Source organism: Stenella coeruleoalba (genome assembly GCF_951394435.1).
Source record: "Stenella coeruleoalba genome assembly, chromosome: 7".
NCBI lineage: Eukaryota > Metazoa > Chordata > Mammalia > Artiodactyla > Delphinidae > Stenella > Stenella coeruleoalba.
The window spans coordinates 87972196-87995024 of NC_137153.1; the positions used below are offsets into that span (position 1 = coordinate 87972196).

The following is a 22829-nucleotide window of genomic DNA, read 5'->3' on the forward strand; positions in this document are numbered from 1 at the left end:
TGAGGAGGTTGGGGAAAATCCTGCTCTCTTCACCAGGCAGGGCCAGGGAAGCTGAGGATCTGTCACACCCAGGGACAGGAAGGGACAGTTTCAACACTACTCTTGTGTTTTCCAGGGTAATTCTCTGCTGTGTATGCCCAACGTGCTCAAGGTGTACTTGGAGAATGGACAGACCAAAGCTTTCAAGTTTGAGGCACACACGACTGTGAAGGTATTCAGAATAAACTTGAATCTCTTTCCCAGTGAGAATTTGCTGGCTCCCAGGACCCCGGGGGCATCTTGCCAGGCAGCTACCTTGGTGATCTCACAACCACCATGGTCTGACCACCTGCAGTAAGCCAAGCACTGTGTTATCTCATTTAGTTGCACAAACACCCAGCAAGCTGGTATTTTAATCACCGTCTTGCAGGGGAGGAAATCAGGGCTCAGAGAGATGAAGTACCCAATACAACTCATAAGCTTTCACCCTTAGCCACTGGGATTCCCTGCCTCTTGTATGGGACTCCACCTGCTACCCAAAAGACTAGAGTCGCTAAAATCCCAGGCAAGGTGTGCGGGCAGGTCCAGGCCCCTGTGAATTCTATTCTGGATGGAAGTCAGTTTGACTTTCATTTAACAAGTTCCCCCAGAGGAGATACTCTGAGGCAGGTGGTACAGAATGAGGTAGAAAGTGGTCTCTGTCTCCCAGGAGCCTGCAGTCTAGTTGAGGGAAGATGGACATTCTTGGAACTCGCAGTAGTCCAGGGCAGGACGAAGTAAGGGCTGTAGGGAGAGGGACAAGGAAGTGCCCAGCATGCAAGGGAAAGAGCACCATCTTTCTATCTGACCATGTTCTGTCCTGTCAGGACGTCAGAGAAGGCTTTGCAAGGAAGCTGGACCTGAGCCGAGCTTTGAAGGGTTTCTAAGACTTCAACAAGCACAGGTGGGGACAGGGTTTTTGAGGGGTTAGAGGATGCACATCAATCTGAAGAAGTCCCATGAACTAAGGCAGAGAGCCAGTAAGACAAGCATTGCCCAGGAAGCAGTAAACCATCCCACAGGACTGGAACACAGGCCATTTTCTCATGGGAGGAGTGGGAGACGGCACAGGCTGGCTGGGGACGGCCTCGAATGGCAGGCAATGGAGTTTGGATTTTATCCATAGACAATAAGGGATGGCACTATAGTTTCTGAACAAGGAAGCAAATAGTGTTAGAGGGAGGCACCAGGGAAGAAGCAAAAAAGGAGTTGTTCAAACATTAAAAATCGTGTAAGAGTCAACACTGAGCCCAGCTCTTCTGATACCAGGGGAAGAGCAGGTTCAGGTGGGCAAGTGCAGCTATAGGTACTGGACAGTAGCCAAGATACACATACACGCACACGCACACGCACTTGAGTGCACACATGCATACTCAATGCACGCTCACACACCAGTGTTCCCTGGCACCTCCCTTTGGCAGTTCCTAGGGCTGCCCCAAATGCTCTATCCCGTTCTTATCTTGGTGTGACTGAGGAGAAGCTGGAGAAAGCCTGTCTGACCCTGGGAAGCTCAAACCCAATGGAGGAAGGGAGGGGGGAATGGATTTGTTCAGTGTTCACTACATGTCTGGCACTTCCCTGGGTACTTCCTCGTGCACTGTCTCACTCAATGCCCCCAGTAACCTTGTAAAGTGACAATTATTAACCTACTTTTCAGATGAGAACACTGGCCCAAGAGATCCCAAACTTGTCAAGGTCAGCTAGCTCCTAGCTGGCTTCCAACTTGGTCTGTTGTCTCTGAACCCTGCACTGGAGGTGGCCACGCTGCCATTCTGCATGAAAGTTGTGCAAATGTGTTAGACAAGGTGTCTACTTCTGTCATCTTTGAGCAAAGTGCATTGGAATGGAGGGGATGCTTTATTTAAAGTGAGTCCCCCTTTGGTGGCCAAAAAGACTTTGAGATGACTTACACACACCACAGGGGAATTAAAGCCAAGATGACAGATGGAGTTGGCGAAATGGGCAAGGAGTTAGCTGGTACAATACTGGTTAATTTTACTTCCCTGTAGTAGCCAAATTTTTGAAAAGCAAGTCTTTTAGCTCTTTATGACAGAGAAAGAGGGGGGTATGTAAACAAATCCCCAAATGGGTAAAAAAGGGAAAAACCATTGTCAGTTCATCAGTGACTTCTCTTCCCCACTGCCTTCTCAAGAGAAGCAAATTTCTTACATTAGAAAACCTCTTTCTCTAAATCAAGGAAAGTAACATGTCATTTGACCCAGTGAACATTTAGTGACTCTTTTGTGTGTGCCGGCAAAGCTGTTGATGATACAGAAATAATTTATGCCAGGTCACTCCCTTAGGGAGCCTAGAGTCTTGGGGTGGGGCTGGGGTGAGGAGATGAGACCTGGGGTTATTTCACAAGGAGACTGTTGTGGGTACAGTGTGCTCAGAACCAGGAAATCGGGATATGAAAATGGTGTGGTGTGGGCTCTAGGAAGAGAGAGCTTCCAGCTGGGTGGCAAGGAAAGGCCCCCAGGATGTGATGGCCTATGAGGCCGACTTGGAAAGATGGACAGGAATGGGTCAGGAGTGGTAGGTGAAGACAGCTTCCCGGGCATGTGGAATGACACCAACAAAGATCCAGTGATGGGCTTCCCTGGTGGCGCAGTGGTTGAGAGTCTGCCTGCCGATGCAGGGGACGCGGGTTCGTGCCCCGGTCCGGGAAGTTCCCACATGCCGCGGAGCGGCTGGGCCCGTGAGCCACGGCCGCTGAGCCTGCGTGTCCGGAGCCTGTGCTCTGCAACGGGAGAGGCCACAACAGTGAGAAGCCCACGTACCGCAAAAAAAACCCAAACAAACAAACAAACAAACAAAAGATCCAATGATGGGAAAGTTTGGCAAGTATATGGGGCTTGCGAGCAGGGTACATTGGAAGAAGCAGCGGAAGATAAAGTGGGAGAAGTGGGCTGGCACCTGATACTTGAGAGCCTTGAATATTAAGCTAAGGAGTCTGGATTTGGGCTAGTGGGCCATGGGGACCACTGAATATTCTTGAGCCAGGGAGAGCATGAGGAGTACAAGGCTTAGACAAGTTTCTCTAGATCAGGGGTCAGCAAACTTGTTCTGTAAAGAGGCAGATAATATTCTAGGTTTTGCAGGCCATGGGGCTTCTGTCATGGTTACTCAACTCTGCCATTGTAGAGAATGGGCATGGCTGTGTTCCCATATAACTTTAATTACAAAAACAAGCCGTGGACCAGATTTGGCCCACAGGTGATGGTTTGTCAACCCCTGCTCTAGATGCGAGGTGGCGGTCAGATGGGTGGCGGGGTGGGGTCCTTAGGGCACCACTCAACAAAGCCAGGAGAAACGTGTGAACTCAAGCCAAATGGAGAATGGAGAGAGGGGACAGAATCCAGTGAGGGGCTGTCCATCATGGCCAGCTCACAGTAGGCATTGAATTAATGTTGAGTTACAGAAGCAGATAGACCTTTCAGGACTTCGTCACTGGTCAGTTATGGAGGGCGATGGAGCAAGTGGGAAGAGGATTCAGAATCGGGAGCTGTGAGGAACAGGTAGCACCTGATGGTGTGGCACTTACTAAATCTGAGATTCTGGCAGGGCGTCTATGATGAGTCTGTGATGATTATTTATTCACTGAGTGAAAGTTTATTGAGCATCACTGAGTGCCAAGCTTTGGGGATATAATGGAGCACGAGACAAGCAAGGTTCACATTCTGGGGAAGGTTAGCATCTAGCGGCGTAAATGACAATAAGCAAGAAAACAAATAGCAGCAGCTAGCATGTATTGAACACTTGCCATCTGCCAGGTGCGATTCTAAATGCCATATATGGGGAAATTAATTTACCGCACACAACCCCTGAGAGAGGTGTGAATATTATGACCATCTTAGAGATGAAAACACTGAGGCATAGAGAGAGTAAGCACTTCATCCAGGGACACACAGCTAGTGAGTGGAAGTCTAGGTCTAGAGCCCATTCACTTAACTTTACTGTACTGTCTTATCTATTACTAGAGAACAGAGCTGTCGTTGAAGAAAATCATATCCAGTAGTGAGGAAGGAAATCAACAGGACCTGGGACAGAGAATAACAGGGGCAATCTCATTTAGATACAGCGACCAGAGAAGTTTTCTCTGAAGAGAAAGAAACAGGCCTTGTGAAGAGTGTGGGAGGAGTGTGCCTGGCAGAGGGAACAGCGTTGTGAATGCCCTGAGGCAGCAAAGACCTTGTGATGACAAGCGGCCACTGTAGTGAACGAGGAAAATGTGGCATGGCAACTCTGGTGGCACAGTATTAATTATCATGTCATCCCATCAGCCCCTCTAAATAGGCATCCTTATCCTCCATTTCATAGGAGGAAACAGGTTCAGGAGCATCAGGTTGATTTCCCATAGTTACATAGAGAGTAGGTGGTGTGATTCTGTCTGGTAAGCAGTTGATGATGCAGACTCCAGAGAGAGGATGAATCTGGAGACCTTGAAGAGAGGCATAAGGCCCCAAAGGATAGCTTCAGCCTTTCGAGTAAAGCAAGAGAGGGTGGCCGTATGGGTGGTGCTGGAGCCTTGAGGGAAGGGGAGCGGTGGGTGTAGGACCTTGAGGGGCAATGAGAAGTCCCACATGCGGCCCGTCAAGATTCGGCTGCCTGCGTTGGCAGTGGACCCGGTCAGTGTAGGCCTTTCTCTCCCCAGCTGCACCAAGGAGCAGAGGGAAAGTGAAGGGAGTCCTCCCTGCTCTGTGCCTGAACGTGAGGGCTGGCCTGTTCCTCGGTGACCCTTATGCCTCTGTGCCTGCAGGACATCATCCTCACGGTGAAGGAGAAGCTGTCGATCCGAAGTATGGAGTACTTTGCGCTGGCCCTGGAGGAGCAGTACAACATCTCACGGCTGCACCTGCTGCACGAGGAGGAGCTCATCCAGCAGGTACCACCTGCTTCTGCTCCTGGTGAGGAGATCTGGGCTGGGCAAGCTGCACGCCTCAGCCAGAACCTTTGGGTATAGGGCTGAGTGCATCTGCAGGTTTGATGCGCTTCCTTGTGCCCAGAAGGCACAGAGCTCACTCAGCCTGGTTTTTGTATGAGGTAGGCAGGCCCCTATTTTGCAGACAAGGAGACAGAGGCTTAGAGAAGTAAGGTGACTTACTCAAGGTAACACAGCCAATAGAGCTCTATCTTTTGCTTCCAATTCTGATGACCTTCCTCTGAACCTGCTGCCTTTGAGATGTCAGGGAAGCATCTGTTGCTGCGTCTAAGCCCTTTTTGTGAGACTTGCCCTCTGAGCTCGTCCTTGACGGCAGGACAGGGCTAACACAGTCAGTCCACCTGTACCACTCAATCTTTCAGCCACTCAGTGATTTGTCATACTAGCTTTTTAAAGCCAAACACAGGTCAGTTCCATAATTTTTAAGAAGAGAAACAGCATGAGCAAGGCACGAGCTCATGAAAGCCGCTCTGAGCGTTCTTCACTGCAGATGAATTCCTACCGTGGTCACTCATCTTCTAATACTGCTGCTTACAAACCTGTTTTTAAATCACTTCTGTTCCATTAGCATTGGAAAAAGAAATCAAGTTAAATCACTAAGATCATTGAAGTGAAAAAGAAGTAAGGTACAGGAGAGAGAGAGAGAGAGAGATATACACACACACACACACACACACACACACACACACACACACATAGATATGTATATACATAATGTATAATATACTATTATTTGTGGAAAAGAAAAGAATGTACATTTATAGGAGCATATATACACATAGACTGTCTCTGGAACAGTATATAAGAAACCAGACCCAGAGATTTCTTCTGGAAAGGGGTTGATGGGATCAATGGGAAACTTTGCTGTTTTGAGCCTTTTACATTTTATACCCATGGGAAAGTTAAATTGGCGGCAAAGGTCTGCACTGACTGGGGAAGCACTAAAACTGAAATCTCTGGGGACTTTCATTGTCTTTTTAAAAAAGTTGTTTTGTGGAATAACTGTGAGAACAAAAGCAGAAGGTGAATCGTGTCTCTCTTACGCATCCCAGGTGGTACAAAGGGAAGAGTCACATGACTACCGCTGCCTCTTCAGGGTGTGTTTTGTTCCCAAGGACCCCCTGGACCTCCTGAAAGAAGACCCAGTAGCCTTTGAATACCTCTATCTGCAGGTGACCCGGTCTGCCCTTCCTAAAATAACAGTGGTTGTTCTCGAAGGGGGCACATTGGGTTATTTTGAACATGAGCTCAAGGCAATTAAGCAGCTCCCTGGTAGGGATTATCTTTATCTGAGGGAGAGTGGGCCTGATTATCCCTCAGCGTTCCTTTTAATGTTACTGAGTTGCTATGTTAGGAGATTTGCAATATATTAATGAAATTAAGGCTTAGTCCTCAATGTAGATGATACATTTTCTAATACCATTTAGGATCTTTAGAGTTACAGTTTTTACTGCTAAAAGGGGCATTAGTACTTCAGAGCCTTACTTCAGAAATGATGAAACTGAGTCTTGGAAAGGTCACATAATTTGCCTGGGTTCCCCATTTGATGGTGGAGCCAAAAATGGGTTCCTTGACCTCCTAGCCCGGTGTTCCACCTGCTCTACTTCCTTAGGTGAGGTTTATTATGTCATTTTTATTCTGATGGAAAAATCATTTGGGAGACATCACCATTTTACAGATGAGATAACTAGGTGTATTGATTGCCCAAAGTCTTATAAAAATGGTGGCAGCAAATGATAACAACAACAGCAGCAGTACTTTATATTTGAATAACACAGTGTCCCTATACCTGCTTTCAAATGCATTATCTAATTTAAACCTCAGAGAAGCTATGTAAGGTAGGTGTGACTATCCTCATTTATCAAGGGGAAGTACCAGTGCGCAGATAGTCTTAGTCAAGTAACCAAGGTCACACAGCCCAGAATTGGCAGAGCCAGGTCTCAAAGCTGCCTTTCACCTGAGAGAACAAGGAACACAATCTGTTCTTGTTTCCCAGTTCCTCTGATCTAATCTCTCCTAGAGCTGCAGCGATGTGCTCCAGGAGCGCTTTGCCGTGGAAATGAAATGCAGCTCTGCGCTCCGGCTCGCGGCCCTGCACATCCAGGAGCGGATCTACGCATGTGCCCAGCCACAGAAGATCTCTTTGAAATACATAGAGTGAGTGGCAGGGGACTTCTGTGTCCCGCCAGCAGCAGCTGTGTTGCATTTGTAACTTGGCTGGCCCTGGGCCAGGATGGCCGAATTCACAGAAAGCTGATAGTCACCCACCTACCCATCTGTCTGTTGTCTTCCCATTCATTTCCCTCTCCACCCTGTCCAACCCAGCCTGGCTTCCCCAGATATCAGAACCTGGCTGCTCCCTCTGGGGCAGAAACCAACTCCAGATGGAACGACACAGGATCCCTTTGTAATTTCCCAGTTCCTGGGAGGATGTCTCGGGAAATCAGTTGACGACTTCAGCATAAAGCTGTTCTGAGGGCAGGAATGCCTCGAAGATTCATTTGGTGTGAACCAGTCGTGTTGCCTTAGATTCCTATTAGGGTAGTTTCAAGTCCTGAGGTTCTGATACCTCCTGATTCTCAGCTTAAAATTTCACCTTGCTCTGTGTGGTGTCACCCCGATTTGCTAACCTCTTGCCTGAGCATCAAAATCGGATGGGGAATTATATTTAAAAAAATAAAACAAATCCTTGGCCTTACCCCTGATATACGAGGTCAAATCTCTAGGGAGTGGTACCTGAGAATCTGTATTTTTAATGAGTTTGTTGGGAGGTTTTGAGGCCGTTAGGCTGGCATCATTCTGAAGCATGGCCTCAGGGATTCACAGGTGCTACGTGTTGCCCCATGAGAGTGTGCTATACAGGTGTGATGAGTAATGAGCTCCTAGAATGACCATGGGGTTTAATTCCTGAATGGCTGGTTTTTGTGGAGTGTGTGTGTGTTTGAATCGAGGGATGGATGGATAGATAGATAGATAGATAGATAGATAGATAATTACACAAACACACACACACTCTTCATGTATATATTTACATACACTCCACAAAACCAGCCATATATATCTTCTGCTGAAAAAGAAGCTTATAATTACAGTATTCTTAGATCACTAAGTACTGAATCAAATATAATTATGCTCTTCATTAGAGTCAAGTACACTGTAAAAATGGGCCTCCTTGTCTCCAATGTCTTGTGGCAGGAAGGATTGGGGAATAGAGAACTTTATATCTCCAACTTTGCTACGAAACATGAAAGGAAAAGACATCAAGAAAGCCATCAGCTTCCACATGAAGAGGAACCAGAATTTGCTGGAACCCAGACAGAAGGTAATGTAGCCACGGCCCCTGTCGATCACACAGCTGTCTGTTGTGAAACCTCAGGGAAAGAATTTTCAACATTGACTGCATTTTAGACAAATGAAAAACTCTGACTTCAACAGTCTTTTTCATTTTCTTTTTTCCTACTTAAGCAACTTATTTCTGCTGCCCAGCTACGTTTAAATTATCTACAGATCCTTGGGGAACTCAAGACATATGGTGGGAAAATCTTTAATGCTACTTTAATGGTATGTATTAAAGAACTGTAGGGTCCTACCCTTATAAAGGTTGCAAGAGGTTCTCTGAAGATCAATGTATCTGTTAGCCTAAAATTCCTGAGGACTGGGTCATGGACTAGAATTTGTTTGGGAAACTAAATATTATGCCATTAGGGAGTGTCTATCAAGACATTGCTTAGAGCCAGCCCTCTGACAGATGCTGGGGGAGGCAGAGCTGAATGAGATGTGATTCCCACCCTAAAATGATGGAGCAAGGCACCCAACAAGACAAAGCAAAGCCACAAGAGGCACAGGACCATTGCTGTGGGGTTTGATGACAGAGGCCACCACTGCTAGCTTCAGGTTGAGTGGGGAAGAAGGGGTTAAGGAAAGGCAAGAAGGTTGGATTTGGCCAGATTTCAGTACAGAGGAAAGGCGTTTTGAGGGCAGGGTACGTAAGTACTCCAGGTACTCCAGCTCCAGATACTCCAGAGTACCCTGGAGCTTTGGGTATATGAAGGTAAAGAGGAAAAAATGGAAATCACGAAGGAAAGATAAGAATGTTAGACTGACTGCCATGCTGGGGCCCCGATTGTTCAGAAGAAGGGAAGAAGTAAGGGGTGGAAGGGTGAGAAGGGAAAAGAGAAGCAAAAGAGCCCCCTGCTGTGTTACCCATTCCTCCCCTGGCCTGCTTTTTGGAGCCTAGGCCTAGAGCTATGTGCTTTGCGGCAGTCAGTGATGGGGGGTGTGGCCTAAGGGAACTCTCCCTCACCACTCAGTCAGCCCCAGAACTCTCCAGCACAAAGCCAGACAATTTACCAGTTTTATATATATATTTTATAATAGCAAAACTCCTTTCAGTGCATTTGGTGTGCCTCTCAGTCATTTACAGCAGTGATGGGTCAATTTAATCAGACTGCTGAGCTAACAATGTAAATGGAAAAAGAGAATCAGTGTTTTGAGAGAAAGGAAGAGCATCAGATAGTCAGAGGAAGGGAAAAATAGATTGAGTCTTTGTACAAGTAGAGGACTAAATGGTAGAAAAGAGACTAGATCACAGCAAGGAAACTTGAAAGTACAAGAAAAACTGCCCACTTTTCCCAAGGGCTAAACCTGCCCTCTGCCAACTGTCTAGGTCCCATCCCCAGCTCCTCTTTACCTTTCCTGTCTAAGGAAAGAGCTGGTAGTGGGAGGAGAAACCAACCACGTTGAACTGGCTCAGGGTGCTTGCTGGGCACTGGGGGTTACAAATGTAGATACATGCAGACTCTGTTGTCAGGGACCTTAGCATGGAATATGACTTAAATACAAAAAATTACAGTAAGAAGTCTTACCTCAGTGCTATCAGAGAAGTGCAGAGGATATGGTGTGAAAACAACACAGAGGAAAAGGACTGTTGTGGTTTGAGGAGCAGGTCAGGCCGATGTTTTCTGTAGGCAGTAGGTTTTGATGGAAGCTTTTAAAGAAGGGTCAGGATTTCAGTAGATAGTGATGACAGGCAAGGGATTCCAAGAGGAGGGCACAGCATGAATATAGGTACATAGGTGTGAAACTGTATGGTTGTGTTTATGGAACAGGTCAAAGTCCTGTGGTTTGATTCTCTATTGTGAAGTGTATTATGGGAGATAAAGTTATACTTAATTTATCTGTAGATGGGGCCCAGGCTACCTAACTTGGTAGTCTAGGGGAGTGGTGGTGAGGACCTGAAATAAGAATCAAGGGGTTTGCAGAGAGAGGTATCATGTCCTACATGTATAATGTATTTTTTCACTAGCTTGTGAATGGAAACTAATTCCCTTTCCCGCCTTCTGCAGTTACAGGATAGAGAATCCTACATTGCCCTTCTAGTTGGAGCCAAGTATGGCATTAGCCACATTATCAACAGCAAACTCAACATCATGTCCACGTTGGCAGAGTTTGCAAACATCAGTCGTGTAGAGCTGACAGAAGAGTCTGAGAAAGTGAGCATGGTCAAAGTGCATCTTCAGAACATCAAGGTAATACATGGGGAAGAGATTTTTGAGTCCAGCTTCTGGAATCTGGGGCTAAATATTCAAGGGTAGTTTATATGAGTTTGGATATTAAGAAAGTCTAATGTCCAACATTTGCTTAAGAGGTGGAATTGTCCATCCTGTCCCACCAAAGGGAAAGTGATGAACAGGGTGCATTTTCCTGGACAGGTCCTAAAAGGTTTTTTATATAAACTGAGCTGGACCATGTACTTTCCTGATGGGTTCAGAAACTTAGATGGGAGCACCAGAGGGTTTTATTACATGCATGGGACCAGAATGGCTGCCCAGGATTTTGGGTGGCAGCAGTTAAAATGGGTAAGTGGTGTGGGGTGCTTCCTGAGCCTCTCTGGAAGGTCCTACAGTTATCCTGCCTTCCTTTGATTTAATCCCAGCATGCTCAGGGCTGGTGCTTCATTCTTCTTACCCCCCTCTCCTCCTTCTCTGCTCGCTCCTGCTTCTTTTCCTTTTCCAGGTCAGGTCTTGAAGGGGCCCCATGGTATGAATGAACAGGGTAGGGTGGTTGGGATAGGGGGACAGGAGACATTGTGGAGATTGGATGGGAGGATCCCACTGTGCATGTGTGAGTGTGTGTGCATGCATGTGTGGTTGTGGGTGTGCACACGTGTGCACACTCATTTCAAGTCTTGTAGATGAGAAAATGGGACACCAGGGGGCCTGCCTGTGGACCGTGGCTGGATTTAGTTGGAATCTCTCACTGGCGCCACATGGCCTTGTTGCCAGTCTTCAGACTATCCCTTAGCCCTTTATAAACATAAGAGCTCTCTTTACTTTCAAAGGTTCTGACTTTGCTGCTGGAATCCAACAGTGCAAAAGACCTAGCCTGCCTGATTGCTGGGTACTACAGGCTATATGTCGACCCAGTTACCTCCGTTTTCCTCTGGCCGGGAAACAAACAACAGGTGCACCGGGTATCCGCTGAAGAAGGTGAGGCGCTGAGGCTTGCCCCAGTAAGGACAGGCCCACTTCACTGCCTTGTAGGTCAGGGCAGCCTAAAAGGAGGGGGTACATTGAATGGAGCTGAGACTCCAAGTGGAAGTAAGCAGTTGATCTTTCCAAAATCCTAAATAGAGAAGCTTTCTTTGTACCTGAGAGTCCCCTAGAGCCAAAGAAGGCTTTGGAAGGTCTCTGATTCCCTGCAGTATTTTCTAAAATCATCTCTAAGATCCACTGCATTTTATCTTTCTTTGCCAGTAAAACAAGATGTCAGTTATTTGTTCAGAAAATACAGCTGACCTAGCTTCTCATCCCATTCCTGGGCACTCTTTTGCATTTTCTTGAATTATAATAAAAATTCTCAACCTCACATGTTTAGAAGAAGGGGGTACCTGGAGATAGAAGGGAAAATCATACGATGTAAGGAATGAAGTAGGGGAGGCCAGATGAGATGAACATTTTCCCAGGCCAACTCCCAGTTTCTACCAGGCTTTGCTTCAGCACTACTTTTTTTTTAATTGGGGTATAGCTGTTTTACAATGTTGTGTTAGCTTCTACCGCGCAGCAAAGTGGAGTTCCCTGTGCTCTACGGCAGGTTCTCATTAGTTATCTATTTTATACATATTAGTTAGTGTGTATATGTCAATCCCAACCTCCCAGTTCACCCCCCTCCTTTCCTCCCTTGGTGCTTCAGCACTATTGATGCAGCATTTTCCCAGTGGTTTGCTGGTAAATGTTTAACAACTGTCTCTGCAGGGATAAAACAAAACAAAACAGAATTCTAATTTGAAGCAATTGCCTATTTCCATAGCATAAACACTCCCCACTGACTAATTTCAAGCCCCTGATGTGCTGTCACTGAACATGAAGGTGGGGAGAGGTGCTCAGTAGCGCACCATTACATGGCATTTCCTCCATGTGGATAAAATAGGCATAAGTAATCATAGATACTGGATGAGACTAAAGTAAAATAATTAGGAAGTGAAGATTTTGTGTGCTTGTTACCTTTGTCTTTCACACAATTTATGAACAAGGGATGATACTTCTGAATATGGTCAGGGAGACAGCGCCCCATGGAGTGGTGCTGTTGTGGAGGCCGGCTGGGGGCGCAGGGCAGGCGGCAGTGGTCACAGGAGGCCTCCAGAGCAGGAGGTATTTGAAAGAGGTCATGAAGAACATGGTGGAGTTAACCAGGCAAAGAAGGGAGGAGAGATCCCTTGAAGCAGAGGGGACACAATGGAGGCATGACACGAAGGGTAAGGTCGTGATGTGTGAGAAGCTCCCTGTAGTGGCTGGAGCATGGGAAGGCTGCAGTGGGTGACCAGGCTGCTGAGAAGGGGTGGGGGCTGCACTGTGACAGGGTGACAAAGTTGCTGAGGAGGGGTATGGGCCATCCTGTTAGAGGGTGACCAGGCTGCTGAGGGGATCAGGGCCATCCTGTGAGAGGCCCCAACCTTAGTAGGAGAGCTTAGGTGCTTCCCTGTAGACAAGAGAAGCCAAAAGAGGGTTTAAATAGAGTGTAATGTGATCAGAGAGAAGTTTAGAAGGATCACACCTGGAGGCTATGGTGCATGAGAAATTGGAGACCTGACTCAATGCCCCCCCGACACTCTCACCATGAATCCCTCCCAAGTACCAGCAGTGGATGACTTTTAACTTTCCTAAAAGCCCTGTGGCACCAGTAGGTCCCTAGGCCAGGCTTCAGAATGGTGCCAGCCTAGCAGCCTCAGAACCTCCAATAAAGTTGCTAAAATACAGATTCCTGGGCCTCACTCCCTAGATATCAGACTCAGTTCATCAGGGCTAGGTCCAGGGATCTATTCTGTTTTGTTTTTTTAAATATGATTCCCTATCTGATTTTGATGCCCAGTCAGGACAACAGAGCTGAGAGTTTTAGGAGGGCCTTAGGAAACCAACTAAATACCCAGATGTTTCCATGGACAGACAGATCTCCTTGGAGATGGAGGTAATCCTGTCTCCTTTAGATGTGGGAAAGGAGACTTGACACTGTGGGGAGAACATGGAATTTGGAGTCCCATGGACCCTGTGTCAGTCAGTGTAGCATGACCTGGGCCTGTCACCCTTCTGAACCTCAGTCCTCTCATCTGGAAACTGGGAGGGCAGGCAGAGAGGGGGCGAAAGGATACATAAGCCTCTGCCTGTCCCCAAATGCTGTTTTGTAACCCTTGGTGTCTCCTGTGTTTCAGGCTACGAATCCAGGGCATGCAGTGACTCCGAGGAGTCCTCTGAAGTGGACTGCGTGTTGGAGCCCCTCTCTGACAGACACCTGCTGAAGCTGGGCCCCTGCAGACCACTTGTAGAAGAGGAGCAGCCTCCTGGGGACAGCTCCACGCCTGAGGTGGCCGAGAAAGGCCCAAGCACCTGCGGGGCCAGCAGCAAAACAGACAGTGCTGAGTCTGAGGCCTCGGACTCAGCCAACGCTGAGAGCCAAGGCTGCAGGACCAGTGGCTCAAGCGAGTCCGTGGATGCCCTGGAAGAGGATGACCTGGACGCCTGCTCCTCCAGCAGCTCCGGCTTCTTCCACCTGGGCTCAGTAGGCTTCCCAGAGAATCTTGATTCTGACAGCCAAGAGGAGAGAAGCAGGATCGAAACCAGTGGCTTTCTCTGTCTCCTGGACCTGGCTCGGAGAGCCAACCCTGAGTGCCAGAAGACAGAGTTTTCTGAGAATCCCGCTCCTGAGACCTTCAGCTGGGGACCGGAACTGAGCGCGGTCAGGCTGGACCCCAGGATGTACGAGGGCAGCCAGATTGACTACTACAACCTGTGCACCAATGTCTCCCCCGCCAGCCACCTGAGTGACAGCTCGGACAGCACAGCTTCCCGGCAGGGTCGGGGCCTGGCAGCCTGGGCCCAGCAGGGAGGGCCTGAGGCCCAGCCCAGCTCCACGCTGCAAGCGCTGGCCCTGTGCCTGCCGCTGGCCTTGGAGGATGGCAGTTCGGATGAGGAATACTATGATGCAGCTGACAAGCTCACACCCCCAGATGCCTTCTCAGGTGAGCCCTCCCTCGCAGGTCTGTGGACTGTGCAGGCAGCTCCTCAGTACCCACCGGGGTCAGGGGCCAAGCTTGATGGGAAAACAGGTAGGTAGAGCACGGTCCTTGTTCTCTTTTGAGGTGGGCCAGCTGGGCTCAGTGGATCACATTACAGGCATCCCGACTTCAAGTAAGGGCTACAAGGGAGGTTCAGAGAACTGTGGGCAGGCAGGGATGGGTGGCATTAATTCAGCAGTGGGAATCAGGGAAGGCTTCCCAGAAGAGGCAGCAAATGGGCCAGGCGTTGTAAGATGGACAGAATTTACACAGAAAGAAAAGGGTTTGACAGCCCAGCAGAGGGAAGCAGCTGTGCCATTGTTGACCCCAAAGCTTTAAATGAGGCCTTGAAACAAAAAGAACCTAACTGACAGGCTGTTGGTGGCCCTGAAGGGACCCGGACATAAGGCAGGGGGATCATGTTTCTTTCCGGATCCTCATCCCTTCCTCCACAAAGGGTGTGGGGTGTCTTTCCGCACAGAATGACTTCCTAAGCTGACCAGAGATCCTTGCGGGACATTTACACACACACACACACACACACACACACACACACACACACACACACACACACACACACACACTCTCTCTCTCACTCTGAACTCTGAAGAAAAAAATTAGAAAATAGCACACAGACATTAGGGGTGACCTACTAAGAGCTGGGGAAGCTGCAGCCCTTTTCTTTGTTCCAGCCCTTTCCTGTTGCGCCCTGCCCTCTAGTGGTTTCCCGTTGCTCGTGGGAGAAAGGCCAGCTTCTTAGCAGCCCCTGCAAGGCTTCTTGAGGCCCTCTGTGACATGGCCTCTGCCTGTTTCTCTCCTTCCCCCTGAGCCCTCTCCATGCATTCCTGCCACACAGACCTCCTTGCCATTCTTTGAAAGTGTCCAGTTCTTTTCTACTTCCAGCCTTTGCACATGCTGCTCTTTCCACCTGAAACATTCCTCACCCTGATCTTTGTTTGCTGATGCCCATCCATCTATCAGGCCTCAAATTCACTTCCTCTGGGAATATTAACCAGACTGCCAGGACTAGGGCAGGTCTCCCCATCCCTGTCACACACCCTGGGTGCTTCCTGCCTGGCACTTAGCACTGCCTGTAGTTGCATATTTATTTGTGTGATTTTTGTATTGATGTTTCTCTCCTTCACTAAACCGAAAACTCCTTCGAGTGGGAACTGTGCGTTTCACACTCATCTCTGTGTCCTGGCACATAGTGCCTGGCGGTTGCTGCTAAATGGATAAATGAATGCACTCTCCACCATCTACCCTGACTTCGTTAATTGACCTAGAAACCTATGGCCAGATTGTGCCCTGCTTCCCACAGAACCCAGCCAACTGCCATCCATGCCCCCAGCCTTGCCCTTCTGGCTCAGCCATTATGCTAGAGGCAAGATGGGCGTGAGACAGACCATCAGTCAAGGCCTTCCTTTATCGGAGTCCAGTCAGGGATATAAGGTCCACACTGGACACTCCCTCTTTTACAGAGAGCTAGTGAGGTGCTGGGGAGACAGCCCAGACCTGGGACTCCTGAGCCTGAGGTCTGGTCTGGCCCCTGACTCAGTGTGGAAGCCTCTCCCTTTTCAGGCTTCAGAAACACCCTTGGTCAGTGGCTGTAGGTGGCCTAGAGCAGCAATTCCAAAACGTGGCTGGAATTCCAAAACATCGAAATCACCCAAGGGACCTGTTTAAAATACTGTATATTCCTAGATCCCAGCCTCAGAGATTCTGATTCAGGAGGTCTGAGGAGCAGCCTAGGATTTGATGAAGTTTTTAATAAAGTTCAGCCAGGGTGCAAAACACTGGTCTGAGTCTAAGAGCCCTCTGATTCTCAGGTGCTAGCCTGTGATCTTAATTCCTTCTGGCTGATTCCCAGGACTTCTTCACAAAAGTGCATCTCCTTGCAGAAAGATCCATCCTGGTATGTGCAAGACCCCTCATGCCCATGACTGAGAGTCACAGCCACTTTTTGTCAAAAGAAAGCTCGCTTGGGACCCTCACCCATGTAGTGACAATCATAACAATGACAGCACTGGCTCCCTTTAGTGCACACCCATTAGGCACAGGCCTTGTGCCAGGAGCTTGATACGTACTAAGTCATCTAACCAGCATGGCAGTGCTGATCGACACCACTGGTACTGACTGACTTGGGTTAATGTAAGCACAGAGAGAAAGTGTTGAAAGGATGTAAGATAGCTTAGAGAATTGCCAGCAGAGGTGAAGAGCTGGTTCAGACACAGGCAGCAACCAGATCGGGGGTGGGGTAGCAGGATTCTTCATTGTACTGTCAGGATACTGTGGCTGCGAAGAACGGGCTCTACTGTTTTTTTTTTTTTTTTTTTTTTAATCAATGTGTTTGAGTTTGAAATTTTAGGAAATTTTGTGACTGACTTTCTAGGTCATAAATCTGACCACTTGGCTGATGTGGATAGGGCCCCTTCATTAATAGTTCCAGCAGACTGTAACTACTGGGGAGATGTCATTCCCCAAAAGGAAGTTGGGGTACTGTGACCAAAAGATAAGGCAATGGATCTTGGGCAACCAAGAACCAAAAAAGGTCTACCACGGTGATCATCCCCATCTTTCAGAAGAGGAAATTGAGGAGCTCAAGATTTAACATGCCCACGGTTACACAGCCCAGCCAGGATTTGAACCCAGGCAATCCTGAGTCCTGAGCCCAAGATCTACAAGTCTCTTTGTTTTTGTGCTTTTCATGTTCTTTTTTCTCTCTTGGTTCTCAGGGCTCAGAGCTGCTTCTGCTGCAGAAACCAGTGCCACAAGCTCACAGAATAAGGCCAGCACTTGCAGCCCTGAGGACAGCCTGAATCCTGAGCCAGGGGGAAGAGAGCCAAGCAGAAGGGGAGGGGTGAAAAAGTATGCCAAGACCCTGAGGAAAAGAAGGTCTTTCCTAAAGACCGACTACACCTGTCAGGTCTCATTTCCCCTGATGCCATCAGCCTCCCTGGAGAGCGTGGACGACGTGTGCTACTATGACCGGGAGCCCTACCTGGCCCTCAGTGCACCCTCCCCAACTGTGTCCTGTCTGCAAGACGTGCAGGGTGAGCCTGGCCTCCTGGAGACCAAGGCCCTGGGGCTGCTGGCTCCCCTGAGGGAGACCAAGAGCAAAAACCCAGCCTCCCGGGCCATGGAGATGGAGCCTGAGACCATGGAAACCAAGTCGGTCATCGACTCTCGAGTGTTTTCTATTTCTGCCATTCGCCTCCGGATTGACCCCAGCCATAAAGAGAATTCTGGGATTGCCCCTCTGACCGCCAGTGTTGCCAGTTCCCCAGCAAACACTCCTCACAGTCCCAACGCAGGCTTATCTGGCCCAGATACGGCTCAGGTAGAGCTTCCCCAGACCTCATCTCCATTTCAAGACTCGGATGGCAGTGCCCCCCGAGAACTTGCCATGGAGCTTGGGGACAGCACCTCCTCCCTCTCCAGTGCTGACTTGAACCCAGACAGAGTCTGCCTGACCATCAGCCCAGGGCCACATAATATCTCTCAAGGAGACACACTAGAGCTGGGAGGAGTCCAGATAGAAAGAGGACTGGGATCTCTGTTTACAAATCATATGCAAGAAACTGCCCCCCAGGACACAGGGTCTCTGTTGTCTCCTCGAGACAGGCCTAGAAGTGGTGAATGTGGAATAAATTCAGAAGAGAAGATGGCTTCTTTCCCTACGAAGGAGGAGCAGCAAGGACAACTATCTTTGGAACATGACAGAGAAGTTACAAACAAAAGTGGCGCCAACTTATTTCATGATGAATCTGAGAAGGATCCAGGTGACCCCAAGGGTGACGTGTTGAATGCTGTTCAACAGACTGTTGGTGTCAGTGCTCCAGCTGGTGGCATGGTAGCCTCCCTCTCCTTGGAGGCTCCTGTAACAAGGACTGAACAGACCCCACCACATTCCCCCAGAGACCCCCAAGGACAAAGCAGAGAAACCCCAGGCCAAGCCTGCCAGGCCCAAGAACAAAAACTATTGGCAGAGCTGGATTTAGACCTGGGTTTCTTGCTTAGGGACCAGACCATTTCATCAGCTTTCCCTCTGGAGGAGGTCAAGGCAGAGCCACCTAACCATGTGATAGGGGAAGATACCACCCCTAGGGACACTCCTCAGCAGGTCTGTTTGAATCCAGGGCCTTCTCTGCCAGAGCCACTACCGTGTTCCCAAGAGGAGCCCCACTTAGAAGGTTCAAATCATTGTTCACTGCCAGGAAGCAAAGACAAAAGCCCTAGCATGTGCCTTCCTAATGAGAAGTCTTTCCTGTGCTTTGCCCCAGAAAGCTATCCTAAAGTTTCTGCCAGTCTCAGGACGGCCACATCTTCGGGGTTTGCAGGCGTGAATGAGACTGTGGCCCCTAGAACTGGGATGGAGCAGTGCAGCTGCCAGTTCTCCTATGCCACGTGCTTCCGTGGCCTGCAGCCAGAGACGGAGGAGGAAGACAGGGGCCTGGAAGCACACCCCACAGCCCCCCTCACCTCACCACCCTCTGCAGGAGGCCAGCTGGCCCTGCCCTGGAGGCCTGCCCGGGTCCACAGCTGCAGCACTGAGCCCCTGTCGAGGAACAGCCACATCTGGCCAGAGTACTGCGCCAGGGCTCTGAGACAGCTGAAAGCTGCCCCTGCCAGCACCCCGGAGGGCTTCATCCAACTCACGGAGAGCTTGCTGGAATTACAGAACATTTTAGAAGCTTCCTGGGGAAATGGGAACACGCACCCTCCTGAGAAGTGCACCTGGCACTTTTCTGAAAGCCGGAGCCGCCTCTGCATGGGCTCCCAAAAGCTCCTGTTGAGCTGTCAGCACGTGATCAGAATGGACCAGTCCCCCAAGGAGATGCAGGGTGCTGTGCGCGACACCTTCCAGCACCTGGTCCAGCTGGCCGGCCTGTGCTTCCAGTTCACAGCCTGCAGCCACTGCTCCACCCGACACAGAGAGGCAGCGGGGAACCTGAGGGATGTGGTGTACACCTACCACCAGTTTGTGGAGGCCGCTAAGCTCACCTGTGAGAGAGGCTACCATGACCTGAGTGTGAAACTCTTGGCCCGTCAGTGTACGGCCCTCACAGCTGCTGTATTCTGTTTGACCCAGAAGTTCTGGTTCTCCACTGCCCTGTGAGCGGGCCAGTTGGCCAGACCCCCTGCCCTGCCCTGGACACTTCCCTGAGCAGCTCCTACCATTCCTCTGCCCACCCCTCTCAAATGTTTATTATTTAGGGTGTTCAAATAAACTGCTGCTTAATCTTTGCCTGAATCATACAGAGTGATGACAAGTTTGGGCCAAAAGCATCCGCTCATATTTGTTCAACAAACATTCACTGGCTTATTCATAAAGATGAGTAAGACAAGCCTCTGCCCCTGGCCAGGATGCTCACAGCCCCTCTGGGTGGGTACAGATAAGCAGATTGCCATCAGTAATGTGTGTACCCTAGGAGGAGCATACCCTGCGAGTGTGGAAGCAAGAAGCCACAAACTGTCCCAAGAAGGCAGGGATGAGGGAGGAAGGTGGAGCCACTGAAAAATTGTCTTGACTTCTCACATCACACTGATTTGGCAATAACCTCTGCAAATAGGAGTGAATACTTGGGATATTTGATAGATTCCACCTTCACAAGTTTTGTTTTGCAGCACCTGCGCCTGGAGGCCTGGTATTCTTGGCGGCCTCGCTGCGATAAGCATAGGTTGCCACTAGGTGGCAGTAAGCACCTTAGTTGCCTGGCCCCCCATATCCAGGTGTGTGCTCTGTGCGTTACCTGAAATTGACTCCACCCTCTATCCATTTTAAATATCTAAAAAGGCAAACATTAAAACCCTGAACTAGATTTGCCTTTTTAAGAATAATATTAGAGCAAAAGAAATATATTCAGTACCTTTCTCACTAATTCCAGTAGAGCCATTTAATCCCTGTTAATCTTGGTGGGACCTTGGTCAGACATGCTACTTAACCTCTCAGTGCTTTGGTTTTCTCTTCTGAATATTGGGGATACTAGTGCCTGCTTTGTAGGGTAGAAATCTAGTAAATACTCAAAAAAAGTTAGTAATAATCCCCAAAGTTTATGGATTCTTCTCCTAGTATGAAACCCTTCCTTGCATTTTGTTTTCAGACTCCAGGAAAACTGACCTGAAGACAGCCTTGGGAGGTCTTTTTCCCCTGGCTTTTCTGTCCGGGCAAAAGGTGGTTTAGACACTCACTTTGGGCTATCAGAGTTTACTCAAGGGGTCCTTCTGGGGCTCCTGATCAGTTGTGGGCTCAGTGCTTCCTCTGCAATTTGTTTCCTCTAAAGTTCCCTAATTTCTCTCCTTCACCCAGCAAAAGCAGGGCAAAGGTGAGGGTGTTAAGTGACATACCCAAGCTCTTGCCAATCAGAAGGAAAGCAATATTTGGGGAGAAGAGAAGAGAATCTACCCATCCCCTGTTACCAGTTACTTAGTAGCCAGTTAACCAGTACTAGTGCCAGGAAAAGATTTATTTTCTTAAAGGCCTGTTTCTTTCCACAGAATCCTTTGAATAAAATTTAAATAAGGCTCTTGAAAACAGATTTAAAGTGATTTCATGACAATGGAAAATAGGAACAATAGGACACTGAAATACTAAAAATTGTATGATGCTAAACAGGACTTGAATACTTTTACTGTGTTCACAAGCTTAGGGAAGGAGCTCAGGACTTCAACGCAATCAGAGCTTGAATCCTGGCAGTGTTGTTATAGGTGCTTCTCTGAGCCTCATTTTCCCCAAATGACAAAAGGAAATAACACTAGTCTCATTTTGTGATGGCCTACAATGTGCCAGATGCCTTATTTGGATAACTTGAATACACTTTCTTATCAACACAACACCCCAAACTAGAGATTGTTATATAATACACATTCAGCATTATTGTGAGAAATAAATTCGCATGGAAGGCAGGATGGAGACTGTGAAGCCTCAGGCACAGGCACTCGGATGTTTTGTTTCCTTCTTCCTTTGCTTCCTCTCCCCTCAAATCCGTTAGCTTCCTTGGGTTGCTACTGTATGGAGCTGGCATTTTTGCTCTGAGCCTCCATGAGGTGTACTAAGTCCCAGAAGTTCTGAAGCAACCCCTCATTGCTTGTTGAGAAGCTAAAGTACAGGGGGTTTGCCATGTTTATCACTTTCTCTGAGACACACAGCTCCCTACATGAGAGCAGGACAGGACTGCCTACTCCCCAACACAAGAATCAATTGTTTAATGACTGAGAAACGACTGGATATTTACACTCCTTCATTTTTCCACCCACCAACATATTGGCGGATTTATTTCTTTAAACAAACATTTATGGTACACCCATGCCAGGGTGCCTGATGTAGGATTATGGATGTAAATAGTTGGGTGAGAATCTTATCTGCAAGGGCTCCTGGTCTGAGAGGTAAGATGACATGTAGAGATAGAGACCTACCTAAGGCATGGTGTGCTCAGGACTACCAAAGAGAACAGATAAGGTGCTGTAAGAGCTCAGAGGAGAGAAGTAATTTGGGGGTGTTGGGAGGAGTGGTGATCAGGGAAGGCTTCCTGTAGGAGGCAGCATTAATTAGAACTAGTATGTCAAGAAGTGTTGATTGGGGACTTCCCTGGTGGCGCAGTGGTTAAGAATCCGCCTGCCAATGCAGGGGACACGGGTTCAAGCCCTGATCTGGGAAGATCCCACATGCCATGGAGCAACTAAGCCCGTGCACCACAACTACTGAGCCTGCGCTCTAGAGCCCATGATCCACAACTACTGAGCCTGTGTGCCACAACTACTGAAGCCCGCGCACCTAGAGCCCGTGCTCCGCAACAAGGGAAGCCACCACGATGAGAAGCCCGCGCACCGCAAGGAAGAGTAGCCCCTGTTCTCTGCAACTAGAGAAAACCCACACGCAGCAAGGAAGACCCAACACAGCCATAAATAAATAAATAAATAAATTTATAAAAATAAAGTAGTGTTTTTTTTTAAAAAAAGTATTGATTGAGTAGCTATTGTGTGTCAGGTTCTGATTTTGGTAGATAGGAAGGTAAGTTTTTCTCAAGAAGGGAGAAAAATCACTTGTTTGTTTATCCTGTTGACAAATATTTACTGTGCGTTGGCACCAGGAATACAATCACTAACATGATAGATGTAAGTCCCCTCGAGGAACTTATAATCAGCAGGGAAGACATAGAAAAAAAAAAGATTACTGATAGGTGAAGATTGAAATAAAGAAAACGAAGAGTGCCAAGATGGGGCTGGGATAAGCCAATCTTCCCTGGGGGCGCGGGGTGGTCAGTAAAGCCCTCTCTGAACAGGGAAGGTTTAAGCAGAAGCTTAAAGGGTAAGAAAGAAGGA

The 22829-nt window shown here is 48.4% G+C and overlaps 1 protein-coding gene across 14 annotated transcripts in view; it reads left to right on the forward strand.

The window, feature by feature from the left end:
* FRMPD1 (FERM and PDZ domain containing 1) overlaps positions 1-22401 on the forward strand; it is a 151148-nt gene extending 128747 nt beyond the window's left edge. For 12 of the 14 annotated variants that reach the window (XM_079925716.1, XM_079925717.1, XM_079925719.1 and 9 more), the window contains 10 exons: positions 116-211; positions 4778-4903; positions 6013-6132; positions 6981-7117; positions 8156-8282; positions 8426-8521; positions 10306-10488; positions 11301-11448; positions 13665-14471; positions 17243-22401. In XM_079925716.1, the coding sequence (XP_079781842.1) occupies positions 116-211; positions 4778-4903; positions 6013-6132; positions 6981-7117; positions 8156-8282; positions 8426-8521; positions 10306-10488; positions 11301-11448; positions 13665-14471; positions 17243-19626 (4224 nt within the window). In that variant the 3' untranslated portion in view covers positions 19627-22401. Of the gene's footprint in view, positions 1-115; positions 212-4777; positions 4904-6012; positions 6133-6956; positions 7118-8155; positions 8283-8425; positions 8522-10305; positions 10489-11300; positions 11449-13664; positions 14472-17242 lie in introns of those variants that run through there. The other 2 variants (XM_079925714.1, XM_079925715.1) reach the window with 2 other exon arrangements.
* Positions 22402-22829: the final 428 nt, after the last annotated feature.